Here is a 23391-nt window from a genome sequence, read left to right as displayed (position 1 = left end):
CTCAAATATTGATATATCCTGTACGAGAGGATGTACATGCGTATAGCGGCAGCTTCGTTATAGATGTAGATGTATTAATGCGCCAGGCGTCACGGTGAAATGGCTCTCCTACTGCTTGTTCTGTAAGTGCCTATTAGAATGATAATTAAATTAATATGTACATAATCGACATAATAGTATTTTGACTGAAAAAGGCTGTTTGTGTATTAAAACATACATAATATACGATGATTAATAAGACGTATTTTGATTAATGATGATGTGTATGAATTATATAAGAAATGAAAAGACAGACTTCTTGATATATTTAATGCCGTGTTTGATACCACTTTATACTTAGGAAATTAAAAATAAAGTTTTTATCTTAAGGAAAACGTGTTACGGACAAGTTTTCATTTTTATCGAAACACTTATATTTGAGACATACATTTTAACGCAAGGACTTATAAAGTTAATTCGAATTTTTTTCTTATCCACTGTAAAATGGGAAATGTGTGTCGCTGAAGAGTGGAGCCAAAGACATATCATAATGATAGTTTTCATATATATTTCCATTGTGGACTGTAAGACATTTAGAAGTCTTCGGAAAAATGATATGATGAAATACGTTTGAAAATTATTCTAATATTTTAAGTTATATTTAACAGTAAATATTTTGGAATATACACTCACTTCCAACAAGAAAATAAGGCTAGTAGTAGTTATTTTTTTATTTAAATTGAAGCCAGCCATAGTTTGAAGCTTCCAATTAAGCCGACTTTAAAACAACTTGTTCTAATTAAAACGTATTAACATCAAAGGGAGCATTATAATTATGTTTATTAAAGTTACCCGTTATATCGTCTTCAAAGGTGTGCTTCGGTGAAGTAATCGAGATGATGTTGATATCTATATGAAGAACAGTATGAATACATTTAGACATTATATGTGATGATATATTTCGTTAGAAATGGAACCCGAAACGCATGTTTAACAGGTTCAGATATATCAGTTCATCACACACTTCCAAAAGCTCTGATACTTTTGATATGGTGATAAGAATAAATCGTCATCCATGATCACATACAGGAACTCTACACCATGGACAGCCCTAAAATGTACATTCGCTGTGAATAAAAGAGTTTGATAAAGAAAACACATGTTTTAAAATTGCAGTGCACCATTGGCTATATGAAACACGATGGTTAGGTAAGGTAATAAATCGTGCCTTAATATCGATTTTCAAATGCCGATCAAAGAACATTTTGAGGAGTGTTTTATTTTATTTTATTTTTTACGTTTCGCACCTAAGCCTCAAAGAGTAACTGAAAGTGTTGAAAAAACCACTTCGGCCATCGCAATCTACATATGAAAAAATGCGTTGTATAATATCAAACGTACGTATTTGCCACTCAACCAAAGCGGTATACATTTAGATGATTGGTGACAAACCGTATAACCTATTAATTAGGCAAGGTTTCCAGGCACCGTACACAATATTAACTGACTCTTTTTCAATTTTGGAAATTTTTGATAGAGATCGAAGTCGTAGTACAGAAGACATCGCTACTTACTGTAAGACATATAGAATGTCTTCTATATCAACAGGCCATCGGGTTCACTTATAGGATGATTTTGGTTTACGAAATTAGTGAATTATGATAAATTTATTCAAAAATTTATTTGGCTTCGCGAATTTATCATATCCAGTGCAAGCGAACCTGACTCTTGACTTTAATATATATATCCATCTTTCAACTGCGATACGTTTTTTTCCTTGTAGGCTAAACAACAATGGTGACGCCGCTGCCTTAGGAAAACCAAGCCTCTCTAGTCTTATTCCTCTTGTCACAGACTAGACACAGCTATATTGCATCCAATAGGTTCTTTGTGACCCCGTCTCTGTCCTGTTTCTTACAATCATCGTTTTGCGTATATTCCCTTTCGTTATTTCACACAAAATTACACTATGCCTTTAATTTTGTCTGACATTAGTCTGAACGCAATATTTACTGAGGTTATTTTGTAAAGAAAAAAAAAATAACCGTCCCGCCGGCTAAATAGACCTTTAGACTCAGTTGAATTGAGAGGACACCCCGAGCATAATACGCATGTCTGAATTGAGAGGACACCCCGAGCATAATACATATGTCTGAATTGAGAGGACACCCCGAGCATAATACATATGTCCAGTATATGTTAAACTTGTCACCACACTAAGGTAGGTAGGTGCTTTGTATCCTACTGGTGCTTCCGTTAATTTACTGTGTTGTCAGCAGGATGTCTGTCTATAACAGGCGTTCAACTGTTCCATGTGAAGCTTTAAACGTTAACGTAGACCACAGCTCATTCAGTCAATAAAAGGCGATTGTAATGCCTAAGGAGCGTCCATCAGCTTATTGGCGATTTCAAACAGAGTTGTAGGGCATTATAAGAAAGTAAAAAATACAGGTAGCACTGCAGTAGTCATTCTTCTCAGATGAAACCTTTTACAACACTTTACCGATGTTTCTATAATTGTTATCAAAATAATTCTGTATTCTCAGCTTTATCCTGTTTCGATACGAATAATGCACATGCCATGTCTATAGACAGACCATCTGTTTACACGACAAGTTCTCACTCGCAGTGTTGAGTTCAATTAGAAAAGGGCAAGCATGTTATTATTCAGTTTGTACTGGAACATCCGTTTTTAGGCCCCTGCTCTACCTAACAGTAGGACTATGTAAAGTTTCTGCTCATGATAATCAACGCTTAACATGTTGTCATATCCAGTGGCTATATAGACCACATGCTCATATATCTACAAAATGTGGACATCCTGTATCATTGAATTGTCCTTTGTGATATCTAGAGTTCTGGAGATTCTAAGTGCTTACACCATCTGCTTTTGATTCCTATTCAGAATTCTGTGGATATGAGACAAATAAGGAATCCATGTTGCAGACCGTAAATCATTTGAATAGTAATTTTAATGAATTAGAATTTGATTCTTTGATGGAAATTTTGTGAGACAAAAACGGGAATAAATCTGATCGCACCAAAATTATATTGATAAAATAACGTTAAACGAAAAAAAACGTGAATGTTTCCGTTTTAAATATAAAGTGCACAGCAATTAACTTGCACTTGCTTTATATTAGGACATATCGAGGAAACGTAATATTTTGTTCCGCAAATAATAACTAATGGCAATAGCTGTAAAAGTTATAAATGAAACTACCAGACATGTAATGGTCACATAATCAAATCGATATTGATGTGAAAGTACTAATGAAAAATGTAATGACATCCGGATAAAAACGAACAATGTAAGTTAAAAAGCATTTAGATATAGATTTACCGATTTGATGTCATATTCAAACTGTGTTACCACCACATATGGTGGGGGTGACCTTGCCCACAGCGCTAACAGCTGTCAACGCTGTTACTGACAAATGACATCGGGGCTTTAACAAATAGTGTTTTATATTGATCGACGACACAGGGTGTGGAATTAAAACATAATCAAGAAAAAATGTGTACTGAACTTTCCATTACTATGACATGACTTAATGAGATACGTTCTTAACATTTAGTAAGGAGTTTAGAAATCAGCTTCAGCGACGTTTAGAAGCATGAAATGTCGTAATATTACAATTGTCAATAGCTATCGATATGCTGGTTTGTTAAAACTTAATCTTTAAGTGTTACTCCTTGAACAAACGGCCTGAAATAAGTTATTTTATTTAAACATTTAGATCAATATAAGCGTTGTATCCTCACCATGTATCAGTGTGAAACTATCATGGCGGGAATTGGACAAAGTGAACGAACTTTTGACCTTCAGTCCTTTATACTACTACTAGTAGTAAAATGACCGGATTTTGCTACTTCCGCTTCCGGTAAATGTCAACAATATCAATTCATGTTTTAAGACATTAGATCCGGTGGGTCATTTGCACCTATTTATCATGTACATAAACACAATTGATGGCCAAGGCTTAATCACAAGTATACTTAGTCTTTAAGTACTGATACGTTACAAAGAAATTCAAAGGAAGGCCATATCAGTATATAGCTGATTCATGTATCATTTTATCGTAATAAATTGCACAGAAGTCATACTTACACAGACTGATAAGCAATAATAAAGTTGATATGGTTTTTAACAAACACAAAACATACTAGAATGTTTTCAGTTCGTTAACAATATCGTAGAATGATTAGCAAAAAATGTACGCATTTCCAAGACATGCATGTCTTTCATCTGTATTATTTCTCTATTGTTGTATCCATTAGTTTAGTTTATCACAGTTTTGACTGCCAGGCTTCCCTGACATACGTAATTGTGACAGCGTACTTCAGAATTTCAATAATATCATAAAATTTATCTGAACAACTCTTTATAATGTATAATTGGTTATAGTGTTGAATTAATACAATTTTACTACCAGCATACATGTGCAATTGTAAATTTCTTAATTATCCTAAGAATAAAAGCGAAGATATCATCTTAATTAAATAAACGCACCATGTTTGAAATATATTATAGACAAGAAGACGAATGATGTGATGTGTAGTGTATTGCAACTCAATACTCCCGACGTTATTTTTCAAGAAGCAAACACTTCTTAAGGAATCAATTAGAGTAGTTTACAGGCTGTGAGGGGTTAAAATCACGGGATATGTTACGTAACGTTAATGTTGATGGATGTTTAACGACTTTACAACAGGAACCACAGTCCCTATGTCTAAACACTGACTGTCGTTATCTAAAGTGGACTTAAGTCAAGGTCACCTACCGCTGAGTTCCAATATTGGTTCGATACCAAACATAACACAAGACACCGTTTTTAGACAAACTTTAAAGGAGACCTAAACACCATTCCCTTTTTTTGTTATACAAGATTAAAGTCAAGGCATTAGGTCTGTTATGTCATTGGAACTTCAAACACCTTGGATATGCTGCATGACTAACGTTGGCGTTTTACATTAAATCAAAGGGAGAAATTGAAATGTCGTCTACAGATGTTTATAAAAAACGAACAGAATTTCTTGCATTCAAACAAACACGTTTCCAGTCGTTAATGTGCTGTATTATGAATCATAAAACTGTTTTAAAAAATATCATTCAACTTTAGAGTTGAACTAAATATTATGTACCTTCATTATCGACTCGGAAATCTATCATACTATTTGATTAACTACTCTTGTCAAGTTCACATTGGTATTTTGGAGATGGGTGATATTTAATGTATTTTTCGAAACTGTATTTTCTAATTTTCTTTTTCCTGTAACGTTGAGCAGCGCATCGATAGTCACATATATCAACCGATGTATCTCTGATCATCTAACATCACATTGCGTATCTCCATATATAATTCATCAGTTATAATCTGTATACCATGGTATTTCTTTAATCCAACATTACGCTTCATGATTACTAACCTCAAACATATTAAGAAGACACAACGCGAACATACCGCAGCCTCCCACAACGCATACATGGGAGGCCGTCCTTACATGACACTGGCTGTTAATAGGACATTAAAATATTCAAACAAAAATCATGTTAGATCGGTGATGGATTTAACATATACATTTGTATCGGCGACACGTTATATTGCATTGCAGTTATATAACCTGTACTAATGCCACCTCGGGGTTTGAAATGTTGTATTGTGATAACGTGGCCTGGGTACACCATAGTATCATGAACGCGTGTTTTTTCACCGCGTAAACGTTCGGTAATGTCATAGACCGACAGAAAACAAGATTGGGAGAGTTTCAGACACAGGACTCCACACGACTCCCCAGGGGAGGGTGCCTTCTATCCAATAACCCGGGAGAGCCGGATTAGATTCTCCCCTATTAGATAGGGTCACAAACAATCGATATATAACTGACTAGAGCTGTATCGAGGGATCGACAGACAGATAGCAGTGATATGAGAAGATATCTTATGTTTGACGTATTTAGACATGATATGTTTTATAAGAAAATATGATACACGTGTCATTTTGACTAGTTTCACAAATAATTGTTGTTGGTTTTTTTTTAATTAGCAGATAACAGTGATAGGAGAAGGCGCGTTTTATAAATATTTGAATATTTATGCTGTAAATATACTGTTAAGGTCATTTAGCTAGTTTCAATAAGAGTGTTCTGATTGACAATAAATAGTGATATGGGACAATATCATATGTTGAATATATTTTAACATGATATGTTTTATAAAGAAATATTATATGGTTCAGTTTAACTAGTCTCAGTTAGTTATTGTTTTTCGATCGGCAGATAGCAGTGGTATATGAAGATATTTATAACTTGAAATATTTGAATATATGTTTTAAGACAATATGATGAACAGTTTTGAAACTAGTCTCAGTTGGCTTTTTTCGGTTACTACAAAATGTAAATAGAAAAACTGAAAACGACATTGTTTGGATATTACAAAGCTGTTTCGTGGAAGTTAAGTTCTGTTTCTTGAAACACCAAGCGAAGTTATGTATGGGGCTGGTTACTAATATGTAGTTAACTTTGCTTGTTTTAGTGGTTCAATGACCTATTACCAGCCAGGGTCATATGAGGACGGATGTCAACGAGTTTCCTACAAATGTAAACAAATCAAGTATGTAGGTTGCCTCAAGGCGAAGGACGTGAAATTATAATAATGAAAATAAAAAACAAATAAGATTTTCCCAACATCTGTAAAGTTGTCGGTCTCTCCTGAATTTCACATACTGCTTTGTCTATAACAGGTAATGATAAAAAATGCCTAGCCATGCCGTCGAACGAGACCCTAGTTATAATTTGTTACATGGTGTACTATATACATAGTATATCTAAACATATCTACTATTAAAGAAACAGGATTCGAATTTCAGGCTATTTTACTTATTGTTTTGCAAGTGGACATACCAGAATAGCAAGTGAAAAATGCACATGCTTATTTTAGCAATTGGTTTTTATCAACTGTAAAAATGACTTAGTGGTTATGACAAATTGTTTTAATGGAAAATAGCGGGACATAGTTATTCCTATAATATTGTTGATATACCTATACACCTTACATCACTAAGCATACACCATACATGAGTTTATATATGACTAAACTGTAATTTGAATACGAATATTTAACTATAAGAAAAAAATATTTTTAAGTTTTTTTTTATTTAGGACACTTGCTATTTAAAACAAGACTTAGTGTTAAAATGTAAAAATTTACCCTGAGAAGGAAGTGTTTTTTTATACTTTCCGGAAGGATAATCAGGTTAAGTTTCCTAATGTGAACTCATCAACTTATTAGGATAATTTTGTTAGATTTTTATGACATCCCAGATGTTGTACACTCTATCGAAACGGTCTTTGGATTAACATATTTATCTATTTGGTCGCAAAAATAACACTATCTGCTTATGGAATACGACCTTAAATCGAATTCCTTAGATCGTGAATGTTGAATCTTGAATATAAGAACATATTCACATACATGTTGATGACAATATACGCACTCAACACTATACCTAGCAAGTATGTGTTTGTTTTCTCAAACTTAACAGTTCATTTCTTTATGGATTAATTACTATTATCAATAACCAAGATCTAAGAACTTTAAATAACTGTATTTCCGAAGAATTAGGTTACCGGGGTTATCTGCTTTAAATTCCTCGAAAAACTTTTTTTAAATGTACCATACATTTGCATGCATCATAAATCACACCATGTTATATAAATGAAGTTGAGTATAGAAATGGAAAATCTTTCAGTGTTGTATATAATTGCAAACGTTGATTATAAGATGCATACCAATGAAGAAATAAAGTAATTTATAGTACTTAAAATGTTATACATTTGTATATCGAAATCCGCCTTTAAAATAACGTAACATTCTACTAGTATTGATCTTTTCGTCATACAACACTTTGTAACACCGGATTATGGAGCTAATAAAACCGACCGTATGCTTGTTGCAGTTATGAAACGAACAAAAATCAAACAGCTTTATTTTCTTTCTGCAAACAACGCGGGATTATATTGTTTGCCACAAGCCACAGACAAGGTAAGGCTTATCAATTGGAGGTCCCGACCACCTGAATACGGAATATCTCACAATATTGTGACCGTTATATCGGACACGTTTCACGTCGTTAAGTGGATGTGTAGATCACAGCACACAATGTTAACGACATAGGAATGTCATGAGCCTTAGGATATATCTTAGTTGTAACGTACCCCCATATCATTGGTGCAGCTTTAACGTTATAATTTACTGTCGTCATGTAAGACATGAGTGAAAGTTTACAAGATAACGCTTAGATAGAGGTATAAGGTAAAAAAACGAAACATGGCATCCGTGAATATCTAAAGAGAAAAAAAAATATAAAAAAACATCCCCTTCTCGTAAATTTCAGTTAACTTTACTAAACAGATGTTTAGTGAAATAAGATATGCATCGTATTAACACGCTTTAATACTTCTCATGCTCGTTTTACCTTTATTTATGCCGAGCAGGTTTACATTTGTGAAAAATAAAGTCTAGTACAGAGCAAATGTAGAAACGTATTTTTATATAGACATGAAACGTTAGGTTCGCATGATGAGTCCGAATCTAAGAATTTAAATCTAAGGAAAGAATCAAAGAATTACGTAGCTTACTCTATCCTGAATCACCTAACATGCTTACTGATTGATGGCCTCGCGGAAACGATCCAATTTCCTTAGCCTAAATAAAAACTACGTTTTTTCAATGACTTCTGAAGAATAGAATGGCCCTAGATCCGTCCTCGAGACGTCCGCGTTAAAAGCCAAACAATGTTATGACTTTGTGTCCGCACGTGCGTACTCGTGACAATAGCGCGCTGTTGTGATATAATAAAACCTAAATTGATTCCAATAGCTCAGCTCGTTAAACGCTCTCACGGCCTGATGGCCAACACGTAAGAGGAAGGGGCTTTCAGGCAGTAAACTAACCAACACAAAGTCGATTTCAACTCCGTCTGAATAGATCCGAGTCTGTTTTAACAAAAGTGAAAATTTCAATTGAAAATCTATTTTGCCTTGCATGTCTACATAATGCCTCAATTAGACAGGTAATTTATTGATACATTCAATTACCGATTGAGGGTCTGTGTTTAAATTGTATTGTACAGATATTGATGATCGTTTCTGTGTACGTGGATCTGACCTAATGTCCTCTCAATGTTTAATGAGGTTATAGTGTTTTAGAGGCAAATTATATAATCTATCGTTTTCAGTATAGTTTTTCTAGTGTATACTTAACCTGTAAGTTGTGTAGACCTTATATAGTAAACTAATATTATTTGATAACATTTTTTTTAATTATACGAAGAGACTGCAAAAAATATCCATACAACTCCGATGTACAAATACAAATTTCAGATTCCAGTGTATATCACAATTGTAACTTGACTTTGACATTGTTCTAATTTATATGTGCATATCGTGTGTAATTCGATATGTATTACAATTTCAATAAGTTGTAAAAAAAATATATTGAACATTAATTTATCAGTTTACACATGTTTTCCTCGGTGGTAACATTGCAGCTTTTGGAAAACGTCATATTCGATACGACATTCAATACTAATTGAGGTGTAGGGCATAAGAATAAAACCTTGTTAATTTTAGTTTCATAATCAGGTTTGTAGTTTTTTATGACTGAGAACATAGCATTGCCTCTGTGTTTTTCAGTAACAAAGCACAACCACATATATCCCAACACACGTACAAACTCCTAAAGGTAATTAATGCCTACTTTAAACATCCGTTATATTTTTATTTTTAAATATCATATTGAACTAACGGTGGATTTCTCGTATTCCGCGGTTGTTGGTTAATCGCACAAATTAATAACGGTATGCAGTTAATTAATCACTAGAACAGTGGAGCTGTAGATTTCGATAATACCTATATGTGATACAAGAATTACATGAGTTCCAATGCCTTTTTAAGCTAGTGGAATATTTATCATATGGCTGATTTCAAAAATCTAGAAAATGCTCAATTCAAATAATGCTTTCCATGTAAATTCTGATTTAAGTGCATATAGGTTACTGTGTATATGAAACGACTCGGTCTATATGCGGGTAATATTCGCACTGAACTCTGTATACTCTGATTGTATTTTGAGAAAAAAGAAGTAATGTGGTATTGACATAATGCGCGGCAGTAATAGATTTTTGTGACTTATTAGTACAGTTTGCATTGTATATGCCTTAACTAGCTTAATGGACAGTTCGCACTAGTATAACCGAGTAATGGCCTGGTAGGTAAAACCAATTCTATTCTATAGATACACGGATGAAAACAAACAAACAAATCAGGAGTCTGGGATTTGTATTCTGCAACGGGTAATACGCTTGAATTATCCGAATGGTTATATTTATTGACGAAACTGACCATGTAAATATATATATATATAGGCTCGGCATCGCCATACAGTGTATATATCGACTACATAAGATGGAAGTAGCTACCTACTAACACACCAATGTATTTAATGCAGGTTAATGGTGTTATTTCTGAATTCAATTCAATAAGAATGCATTTATAAAGCCAATACAAATATCCCTGTCAAAACCTGGAGTACAGTCACTTGTCTTCAGTCCAATATATAAGTAGGTAATCTCAAACTAAATATAAGTAGAAGAAACTAAAATTATCGATTGCATTATTTTTCCGGACTATTTATCAAACACATTTATAGACAGATTTGTACATCACTAACATCACTGTTGACTTGATTATTTTCGACTATTATCAACAATTATAGACAGATTTGTACATCACTTAACATCACTGTTGACTTGATTATTTTCGGACTATTTATCAAACACATTTATAGACAGATTTGTACATCACTTTAACATCACTGGTTGACCTTGAGTATTTATAGACAGATTTGTACATCACTTTACAATACTATATTTATAGACAGATTTGTACATCACCATAACATCACTGATTGAACTTGATTATTTCTCCGGACTATTTATCAAACACATTTATAGACAGATTTGTACATCACTTTAACATCACTGATTGACCTTGCCTTCTGTCATTGACAAAACAAATCATTCCCACCATGGATTACATTTGTTTCAATTAGATCATAGCCGGCTTGAAAATTAGCGTGATCCGACATGCGTGTTAAATTATGAATTTGCACCATTTAAACCTTGTGTTGAAATGCATTATGCCTTAGGTCAGCAGTGACGATGAACTGACGGTCTTTTCTTGGATAATTATCTATCCAACGAAATAGAAGTGTTGGTTAATAGCAAAATTAACAGACGAAAGTAAGTAGCTCCTTTGAGGTGGCTATTGTGTTTATTAAAAAAATAGTTTTGTATATTGAATATGACAAACAGATTTGTTTATACGTAAAGAAGAGAAGAGAGAAGGCATGAATATTTCATGCTAACATAGCCAAGCAAACTCGGGTATTATTATAACCAATACACAGACGTATTTTTAACCCCGAATGCACTTCTATAGACAAATGTACCCAGACACTTCTTAATTTATTATAGAGAATGCATAAAGATTCCCTATAAACATCGTACATACAGCATTTGAAGCACTCTGGTTTTAGGAAAATATTAACGCGTTTTCACTGCAAACTGTTTCGCAAGTGGTTGATACTTTTTGAGAATTCTGTTTCAAAGAATTTTATCAGAGATTAAGTTTCGATGAATTAAATTTGGATGACAATACATTTCATTATAATTGTGAAATTATTGTGGAAGATATTAATTTGTGGAAAATATCTCTCGCGAATTTATCTTGATCTTTGAAATGAATCTCACGCCAAAAAAGGACTGATTTAATTTCTATTATATCGGTTCGGCATGATTTGAAACATAATACCATACGAACGTGGTGTTCTTATCCTCATGTGGCAATACTCAGCTTTACACCACACGCATAAATATACTTCCGTGAATTATTTTTGCCGAGACAACCTCAGGATTTGAGTAAGTTAAAATGGTTAATCACCAATTGAAATGCTTTGCAAGTATTATATGATATTCCCTAACAATAATATGAATTTGAGTAATCCTTTCTCCATTTAATTATAGCATACTGCAAACTTGTACACATTGAGTCGGGTGATAAATATGTATGCACTCCCTCCCACGTCCTAGTAAACCTTAGATGTAAATGAAAATATTCATTCTTAAATCTAGTTTATACGTGTCATTGTGTGCATCCGGAACATGGTATTTCTCTTATATTTGACTTAACATGCATGTCTCTACTGAGTGTTCCCTAAATAACGTTTTCATTTGAGAGTAATATATTCTATAAATATATACTTTATCATTTTTTAGTTGATTTTATCCATATGTCAATCTTCCTGTCCATAAGTTTCGGTATCCCTTAAGAATTTGAAAAAAACCCTGAATTCAACTAGTGCAATTTGCAATTTGCATTCAGATTCGGAATCTACAGAATAAAAATGCATGTAACACAAAATACTACGAATAATAGTTCGTATAGCTTTGATATATATCGCTTTCTTTCTTAAAGGGGAACTACATTTCCAAAACGGCGTTAAATTTTCATATTGAAATTGTGAAACAAATTGATAATTTTAAAGGGTTACAACTTTTATTAGCTTACCGTTAATAATACAATTGCCATCACCTACTGAACAATTTAATTTCAATAAATCAAATACTATTTTCTATAACGCGGATCGTTTTATGTTTCCCGCCGTCATCCTAATTACTGCACGTCGGTTGATTATCACTGCCCCAGACGGCAAAACAGTGACATGAATATTCACTGTTAACACAGGTTACGCTTGGAATCGCGTTTGGTTGGTGTTATAATATCCTCTAAATACTATTATTATTTTTAAGAAACTTTAAATTTTTGTTTCGCCAAGTTAGTGGGCCTTTAAGGGAACATTCAAAAGGAGTTTAAAATGGATAAAGTTTCAGGGCAACTCGTATTAACGAACTCCTACGGGAAAGACAACATTAGAAGATTGTTATTAAGTATTGTTTTCTAAGCGCTTGTCATAACATACGTAAAGGTATAATGAGTTTCTTGAAACTGCTGAGACCCTTCTAGAGTGTGACGTCATTCAGCGTCAAAAATAGTAAAGCAGATATGAAAGTCTTGTTCAACTTACTTGAAAACTTGGCTCCAACGTCCTCCCGTAGAATCTTGGCGTACGTAGAATTGTCTTTGGTAACCTGTTTATATTCCCCAAACATGTCCCTCCGCTTAGTTTGAAGTTCCTTTATTATTGCAGATCCTGCCAGAAAACAGAAACGCTCGAAGATTTCATCCTGACCGTACGGGTCGTACAGAAGAATCAATCTCGGCCATCGGTAATGTGCGATCGCCGCCAGGAGAAATCTTGTCATAGAATCGAAAGCACTCCCCATTCGGGTCAGCGTTTTATATTCCTTCTTCTTGTCGAGGAAATCTTCAGCAAGTCCTCCGGGGGAGACAATTGGCAGTCCCCAATACGGAGCGTACCTTGCCACTGGAGCGAGACTATAATCACAAACAGGACCTAAAAATGCATGTCCTCCATCACGCATGAAACGAAAGGCTTCTAAAGGTGCTCGAACCGCGTCGCATTGGGTGTTGTACATCGTCACATTAAGTGTATGAAAGGGCAGTAAATTTCTTTTCTCCACCTCTATGATCGCTACCTCTATTGCGGGTTCGACCATCATCCGTGAAAAGTACTGATGTTTCTCCGGTATCATCAGTGCAATTTTCACGTCAACTTTACTAGATTTTACCGGAAGGAATATAGTTGTTATGGCCACGATTACTTGCAGTATAACCGGAAGTGACCATAATTCCGTTGATGGAGCCATTTTTGCGCGTCGGTAATAAAACAAAGATAAATCCGAATCTCTGTTGGTAGACGTTAATACATTGTGTACTCTCCTTAGATTATCACAAGATTTTATCGCAAAACACAATTGCTGGACATTTTATGACATTTCAATCAACACTTGTCTTGAGAGGATCTAATCCTGAGGAGAATCGCGAAACTCCCACACAGTATCAGCTTCTGGAAAACGCTCTTAATCGTTCCTGATTCACTCGCAGACAGGCGGCAAAGACAAACAAATTTCTAGGCCCAGAACACGTGGCTACGTATGCAAACGTTATAACGAAGCTGACATTTCATCTGCTTTATAACATACCGACCGGTGTGTATACTGGTAAATATGATTTACATTATCGAAAGTGTTGACATCGGTAAGTGCTAATCTACCTTCACATATTGACAAGGTATTAAACCATTGAAACAATTGACAGTTTAGTCAAATTGTTAAAAATACGAGGTAGTAAGAACTTAAATAAATTTGATAAATAAAAAAAATACGTTGTGTGTGACGAGGTAGGACAGACAATGCCAGATCGAACTTATTTAACAAACGGATTTGAAAATAGAGATACGATTAGTATTATAAGATTGAGCAAAACTAAGAGTGTGGACGTTATCAACAAAATAGAAACACAACTGTAAGATCCCTACGGTCCCTGATTTAAGATTGCTTCAAGTATTTTTCCTATGTATATTATGTGTTATACTTGTAGATATGCGGAAGCTGCTTTAAAGCGAGGTGGATCGCCTGTATTAACGTCAGTTTTATTACTATATAACAATATCGATATCCTTAAATGAAGTGGATGTGTTATACCGTGACGGCATCTGTCAGTATATCGTGTCTGACGACCTGTGGCCTAAATATCAAAGTCAAAGAGCATATCGCCGAATTGAATTTAACATTGATTGCATGTATAATTGGGTCTAGTTTTATACATAACACTTCGTCAACGAGACTCTGTCTGAAATATTTGAACAACGTGTCTTACCGTAAAAGGGTTAAAACATTGCATTAACTTCCCAGGTTCACATATTGCACTGATATTGCCTGAAGGTAGAATTTAACCGTATTCGGCCACTTTGTAAAACTTGTCAACATTTTTATATTACTCCGTAACACTCCCTGGTGTCGATATTATCTCTGTAGTTCTATATACACGTGTATTTATAATATATCCACAAGTGTTATAAGTACTCCACAAATGCTGACGCCTTTCCTATTTGAAACACATACTAATCTTAAAAATCCGCTACGAACAACATATCACCATATTTAGCACATTTCGATCACTTAGATTCTCCTTTCATTTGTTTCACAACATGTCGCCGACTAACAGTAACTAAATCCACACTACTGATCCGGATCTCTGAACACCATACTCCGGTTTGAATGTTAGCGTATGCGCGCGCCATATGAAGTGACACAGGACTGCTTATAAGGCCGGCCTATCGTTGCAGTGTAAACACACGGCAGTATGTGTGTATAATGGCCGTGTATAATAGGACATGGCTATCGCTCGTGAGTGAAACGTCACTTAGGTTACACTACGATACAGACGCTATCACTAGGTATTTACAGTGACACAATTACGAGATGAAGGGTCGAAACACGACCAAAAACTCCAGGTATGTCACGGAATACTTAGTATTAAAGCGTTGCTATCTATTGATCTAGAGAAAATACCAATACAATTTTAAAGGTATTTCCCGAAAATAACTGTCAAACGTGTTGTTCTAGAGGAAATATACGGCAAATATACCAATACAACCTTTAAAGGTATGCCCGAAATAGAATGAATGAAATTAAAATATCATATTTGTTGTTCTAGAGGAAATATTCGTAGACACACCAATGCATTGTTTAAAGGAGGAATGTCCCCAAATAGTAAGATATACCTCTTCATATTTGTTGTTCAAGAGAAAAGTTCGCGTAGACATTCCAATAAAAGTAACTTCTAACATTACGCTCAAAATAAAGGCAAAAACGCCAGGAACTAAAATTATCTTGTTGCAAAAATGCGTTGTATACTACTAGGCTATAACGAATGTACGCTATCAATGGTGTTAAACAGACACAACCTAAAACTAGAATAGCCATTGTTACTGAGAGAAAATGATTATTGATGAATATTATCGGATTGATTTTTTAGCTCATTTACTGGAATAGTTTTAATGAAGTTGTTATTGATTTCATAAAAAACTTGAAAACTAGCATGAAAACTAGCATGAAAACTAACATATGTATTATATATTGACGGCCACGTTGTTGATCGACATGGGTTGAGATAGAGAAGTGAGAATTATTACTAGTCATTATTTCCTGCTATATGAAGACATAATCGCTATGAATACTGTTCCGTAATCGGTTGGACGTCGAAAGAAACTAGTTGTTGAATGATTGTCAACGATGGTATTGAATGTAACGAGAAACATAAATACGTATAAATAATCGAACTTCATTTTACGTATAAATGCCGCATGTTGATTGAGAGAATGAATAAAGCTACGAATAAAATATTCATTATCAGCGAACATAATGTACTTAAAGCAATTTCACACTGTACTGCTGTCAATCATATATTCAATTAGGTGAAAGCATTGTATAACTAATTAGAATGATTCTGATGATATCATACTTCACATACATGTAGGTCACAATTAGTACATGTAATGAATTGAATTAATTTGTTGATTTGAAATACAGGTGTCAGAAAGCCGTGTTAAGTAGAAGCGTTGAGATATCGATCATGTTTGGACAAAATATATATATTTTTATTACACGAATTCATCTACAAATTAATGTCACGAATTAAGGACAAAATAAACGTTCATGTCATTTCAGATCAAGTTCCCTATTATTATCTGTCCGGGGAAGACATCAAAACATTTAACACTTTTGCTTTGGCCTTGTAAATCGTTCAGCATTCGCGAAAACTACGTTCAATTCCTATACAAACTTACAAAGAAAAGGAGCATTCATCCCGTCATAAAAATTATAAAAAAATGATAGCATTAAAAAAATCATATTTATACACAATGTTTGTAGTCTGTCGACAGTCTTCAAATTATTGTATTTAGTTTTCTTAGCTCTCAATTGCTCTCTGTTTACACACTCAGGCTAATACCGAGGTCTTGAGGTGTAAGTGAGTAAATTTCTGTGGAGCGTCGGGACGCCTTTAATACGTGAAGCGTCTACACAGGGCTGAGGTATATCATTATCATCGACGTACTTCAGATCACATAGATTGCATTAAATAACACAACACCTAGGTATATTTTATCTTAAAACCCAGACACAAAGTAATTTCAGTATGGATGCCCAACTTTATACCCTCAATCAAAACACATCAGTGTTTAATGTTATTTAACCATAAGTTTATAAAACGACAATTTGAGTACACGATCTAACATATCCAATATGCTTAGCGATATTAATTTTCTGTTTTAAACATTAAACTATCCCATGGCTTCTATAGATATCACGAAATATGATGGATTTGTTAAAATGAGTTTATTTCCATGGAGTAAAATGATATTTCTGGGCTTACTAATACTATTTGTGCTAGCTTTTCTCCTTTTTTTTTCAATATTTATATCAATCAACTTGACAAAGATTATCTTGTGTGCGTAATATGGATACATCGTATAAAAAACAATCAATTTTTAATCATATCCATTATTATTTCTGCGTGTTTTAATTAAGACACAATACTGCTATGACATTTTTTTCTCAAAACATTTTTCATCAATAAAGTATACGATTCAGGTCTGGGAAGTTCAATGTACCATCGATAAGCCACGTTTTTGGTGTAAAAATACCGATGGCAGTCTGCATCCGCTATCATTCAATGCACGTATCTTACTTGTAGGGCAATATAGATTCTTTACTATATGGAGATAGACTTGGATCGTAATCCGCGAGTATGTTTTTTAGACATGTATGAAACTCTTTATGAAGCAGCATACGGCAGGAGGAGCCGATACTTTCCTATTTAAACTAGCATTTATATGCAAAGGCAGTGAAAGTACATGCCGTAAGAATTATAAACGATAAGTATATATAAAGTCCACCATAAACTATTGCTATAATTGGCTTTTTTAAATCAATCTGCTACAATATTTCTTTTACCATTGATAAGGAAAGATATCATGTGACGAACAAGAACTGAATGATAATTAATCAAAAGGACACACTATAATCATTAATTTAATTAATAATTAATGTGATTGTGACGTCATTCATTAAAATGCATTAATAGTTTCAACACGAGCTACCGTTTATGAGTGAAATGTTTACAATTCTCGTTAATAATAAATACCAAATATAGAAGTTAAAGTATTTATAGTAATGGTTCAAGGATGACGTAAATTTATTATGAGCTGGATTTGGATTTTATGAATTGATCTATGCGTCAGTAATATGGAAATTTAATGGTATCTGCAATGTTAATTTGAATGATATACATTTATGTATATCGATTACTTATCAGCTGTCAAACTCTCAGTTACAGGAAATGAAATTGATTTGTCACGGGTCACGTGCTTCTGATGTAAATAAAGTTATTTCTGGTTTTGTAGAACATATGTTGTACACGTGTGCACCGTATATATACTCACTTCCTGTTTCTCAAGTGGCCGCTGGTGGGGTTTGGCCATCAGATCCTACAGTGATAAATCTACACTTGTGTTATTATAAATGCAATCCCTATGTTATGTTGAATCTTAAGAGGTGTTACTGAAATGCGAGTGCTTATTAAATATGCATTCGTATTAAGCTTATGTACAGATGAATAACTGGTTTAAATGATGATGTGTCTGCCTTTAAAAATCATATGTCTAATCATGTTACATTCTGGTGTTGTTTGCTTACTTTTTTTGTTAATATGGTGTTGATTTTAAGCAGTAGTGATAGTCATTGAGGTAGCTATGTGATGGTAGCATTTATTGTGAATTGACGTGACAAAATCCATAGACAAATTTATAGATAGATCTTTATTTCTTCCGGGGTTGTGAAGCACTACTCGGTCGATAAACACACACATGTCTGCACGGACAAGATGATGGTACCTAAAACACACGCATGTAATTATTACGAGATATCACAGGTAACTCAGGGTCGGGTAACTCTGTATCAGTCCTAGTTGATATAAGGAAGCATACCTACATGTACCTCACACTGTGTACATATATACCGGCCCCGTCCCTAAAGACCAAAGGTAGCACAGTATCACAGTAATTGGTGATCTCAGATGTCAGAATTATAGTATTTTATGAAGGCATATCTTAATTATATTCTCCTCTTTTGCCTAAGTTTCGAATTACTGCGATGCCAGTTCCTCGATATACAATACATAGATGTTTGATTGTTAAAGTAAGGCATTGGACGATTTTATGACAATAATATAAAAACCTATAATTCTATTTTCCCCTTGTTTTTAGAATTGATGGTGATCGACAATACTGAAATAAGATAGCATTTTTCCAGATTTTACTATGGTTTAAAACATATAACCGGTCATGTTCTATGCCTAATTCTAGTCAATTATATCAATATTAGATTGTCATTTTGTAGACTTGAATGTACATGTATGTACTTTCTGTTCGTTTCCTGGTATCTTCCATAACATTATGACTCATCACGAATGATAAAATTGTATATACTATTATTAACTCTGTTCACCGTTTTGTTGACTTTTATGTATGCACTTTCTTTTCAGGTTCGTTCCTGGTTTGATTGACCCTTCATGGTGAATACCGTCGTCAATTATCAAAACTCAGCTTCATATAATATTATAAACTCTGTTCACCAATTTGAATGATGCTACATTAGAATAGCAGTGTAATGATAAGTTCTATACCCAATTATAATTATATTAAACTAATCACAAACTTAATGCGCCATATATACCGTTCGTACATCTGCGAGTGGGTAATTTGTATCATACAATCATTTATTTGGACCCACACAGTCCAACATTGATGGTCATGGTCGAATTAGTCAAATGTAAAGTTTAGAATTTTCGATATAGCGATGCACATAATATGTTAAGATCTCATGTGCACAGACTTATGACACTTGCTGGTCGTGGTTTAATTTGAAATACAGATTAGAACGATCTCTGTTTCTGGGGCGGTGTCAAGGACACGCCAGGAAGAGGTAAGCTAGCTATGGTATTATAATACGTCTCCTTATGTAGATACGTGAAGTAACCATTGCTCTCCCGTTATACCTCCAAAGTGTTCCATTGACAATTCAATGTGATTTTGTCGTAGAAGGCTGCAAAAATATGTAATCGGTGTGGTTGTCAAATATCAATATCCTGACAGAAACACATATCAATCTCAGCAATTCCATAACACAGTGATTCTGTTCTTTACATCTGGTAAAAAAGTTTGTTTTGATGTTTCAATTTAATTTTGACACAGAACTGAATGTAGAGATAATCCAAGCAAGAAATACCAGCACAATTTAATTTGGAATGACAATCATCCACAGTAGTATCGACAAAGGATACGGGTGTTTTCTATTATAAAAATCGTGTAACAATATAACATACCAGACAGCATATGCAAAAAAATGCAATTCCTTAATATCACCATGTTTAGAGTTTTCTAGATGAATAAAATTAATTCGCTACTGCAGAAGTACAAGTAGTATAAAGGTGACCATGACGTGACCCCAAATGGGATGTTGTCAGACCATCTATGTTAAAGAGTGATAATAAGGATATATATTGTATGTATTTTAATTAGATTGATTTTAGCCTGTCTTCTGGCCATAAACTTGTGCTACTAACCTCAATACATTGTGCATTATAATAGTATTGTATTTCCTATGTTCTATACCATTTGTGTACATTGTGAAAAGAATCAATTACACTTCCGCTTTTATTGTTTGCTTTGGTGCGCATTGCCATTTGGCATTGTTGCATACAGCAACACGCTGTCGTGTAGGTTCGCTGAAAGTTCATTTTTTTCTTCTATTCTCTGAGAAACATGACCGTGGAGCAATGTACTATTCCAACATAATGGTAATCATGTTGGGACCAGTTTCATGAACATTACTTTGAGGAGTTCCTTAACTAGAAATTCTCCAAAGGAAATCATTACATATTTTAAGGAAGGCGCCTTAACTTAAGATTTCCACTTAACTTCTGCAATGCTTTCCTATGGGGAATTTTAAGTTAGGGTATTCCTTACAGTTAAGGAATTTTCATGGAAACTGCGCCCTGATGGTAACGGAATCATGGAAAACCGCATATGATTTAAAGGTAGGTCCAGACTTCTGAAAACAACACCATATGACGCTTAACCGGAAACTGCGGAGGTTGTTTTGATTTCCACCATGATACGCTACGACATTCCACTTGGATATTTTTCAATATATAAAAATAGTCTACATATAATATTGAATGTTTAACATCATTAAACAAATCAAATAAAAGCAAGGAAGTGAACATTTGATGCTATATCTAAGGTTTTTGCGGTCCCTGTCGTAATCGGGAATTCAAACACCGGAAATAACGTTAATCGTAATAAATGATTGGAGAGAACCCGTCTGGACCGAAATTCCTGAATTCTAAAAACATCATGTGGGAATTTCCTTAAAGTTGTATGGTCTATAACTTTCGCTCTTTTTGTCATAGTGAAAACTGTTTAAGTGTTATACATATTTTTCTCCGTTTGCCTGAGTTTTAAACTTTCTAATTTTACCACTTTTTTATAAAGTTGCAGCGCTGGAAGTATCTTTGAATTATAAAAGTAAAAAATCTTTATAACGTGTACACGTGAAAAATAGGCTCGAAGGATGGCGAATCATTCCGAACTCTTCCGAACATCGTCTCGACAATCTCGAAGTAAAACGAGGGTTGTGAAACCAAGAGAAAACATCAACAATTTTTCATAAACAAAACATGTGGTCGACCTCATCAGACTCTATCTACAAAGAAAATATATATGCTCGCACATTACTATATTTGATCCACACAATATTTTACGGTAATGTGTAAATTGGATGTTTCAAATACTCTATCTGTGGACATATATCAGCATGATTTGCTCATATAAGCCAGAAGGAAAACGTAAACATACACATGTGCGCTTACGCTATTTATCTGGCTCACCACGTGCAGGTCGTGTCGAACGTCAGTCACGTGATACGATTTGGAATCCGAAGTCACTGTACATAGCGGTGATTGAAGGCGCTTTATTCAAAACCAGGAATATATGATTCCTAGATTTCGGCTCTCTTATAGGCCGACATATGGTTTTGGGGAGCTAAATCATCAAGTTACATTTCAATGTTTAAATATCAAATGAATAAGTTGTATATCGTTACAGTGAAATTAGCAGCAATACAACTTTAAAACACAAAATTTGGAGAAAATCATCAAAAATAAACAATCATAAACCAGATATGATATCACAAAAACATATGAACTGATGTGAAATGTTTTTTATTTATTTATTTTTTTACATGGTTTTCTGTATGACCTATTTTAGCCCTGGATGAAATGGGGTTAGGGTTTTGAGTTACAAACTTCAAGCTTACGAAATTGTGAAAATTTCATGTTTGACACAGTGTTTTACATGATATTTGAAAACTATATCACCTTTGGCATATCGTGTACAAATATTGTGAAATGTACATGGGTTTTCATTTCCTTTCTGACTATTCATAGTATTTTTTTAGAGAGGCTGCAGAATATTCCTGTTGTGTGTGTGAATGTCTTCATATCGTGTGTGTGAATGTCTGTATGTTTTGGGAGGCTGCGGTTTATTCATGTTGTATGTTAAGATTTATTTGGACACCAGGTGCATCCAGAAACAGAATGTAGATTATACGGTGTCGACGGTGGAACATCTTTTATATCCTGTGAAGCTGTGTATGTTTCCATTTAACCAATGCCACCTCACATAATTGCTTCGATTTCCCTGACCCAAGTACAATATTTGGTGTGTTTGGTTTTCTAGTGTACAACGTTCTATTGACAGGCAGTGTTATTTCAAAACCGCGTACCCATGTTCGCAATATGTTGCGGTGTCTTAATTCATGTCTGTATGGTTTGAGAGGCTACAGTATATTCATGTTATGTGTATGTTTGAGAGGCTGTGGTATATCCAAGTTGTGTTTATGAATGTCTGTATGGTTTGGGAGGCTGTAGTATATTCATGTCGTGTGTTTGGATAAATGTATGTCTCGGGAGGCTGTGGTGTATTGTGTTGTGTGTATAAATGTTTGTATGTTTTGAGAGGCTGTGGTATACTCATGTTGTATGTATGGATATCTGTATGTTTCGAGAGGCTGCGGTATATTCATGTCATGTCTCTTTGTAGTAACAATCACACCCAAAACGGTTATATTAGACTGACATCAACCAAAGCAGTCGTCCCTCTTTAAGTATCACTACACAGGAGTAGCAACTACCACTTCTATAGACAAAGGTCTGTATCGAACAGAGGATATAACCTATAGTCTTTTTATAGATCCAAGGATTTACATTATCAAAGCGTGTATAGATTTCATTACGATACTGGCA

The 23391-nt window shown here is 34.3% G+C and overlaps 1 protein-coding gene across 2 annotated transcripts in view; it reads right to left on the bottom strand.

Annotated features, from left to right (window-relative positions):
• LOC138305523 (atrial natriuretic peptide receptor 1-like) overlaps nucleotides 1–23391 on the bottom strand; it is a 337291-nt gene that overhangs the window by 212480 nt on the left and 101420 nt on the right. The window contains exon 1 of one of the 2 annotated variants that reach the window (XM_069245783.1): nucleotides 13127–15270. The exons of the other annotated variant lie outside the window; for it this stretch is intronic. Coding sequence (XP_069101884.1) covers nucleotides 13127–13829 — 703 coding nt within the window. The 5' untranslated portion in view covers nucleotides 13830–15270. Of the gene's footprint in view, nucleotides 1–13126; nucleotides 15271–23391 lie in introns of those variants that run through there. 2 annotated transcript variants of the gene reach the window in all.

The sequence above is a fragment of the Argopecten irradians genome, chromosome 13 (assembly GCF_041381155.1).
Source record: "Argopecten irradians isolate NY chromosome 13, Ai_NY, whole genome shotgun sequence".
In the NCBI taxonomy this organism is placed as follows: Eukaryota; Metazoa; Mollusca; class Bivalvia; order Pectinida; family Pectinidae; genus Argopecten; species Argopecten irradians.
Note: the sequence above shows the minus strand (reverse complement) of the source record. Positions and strands in the feature narration are given on the sequence as shown.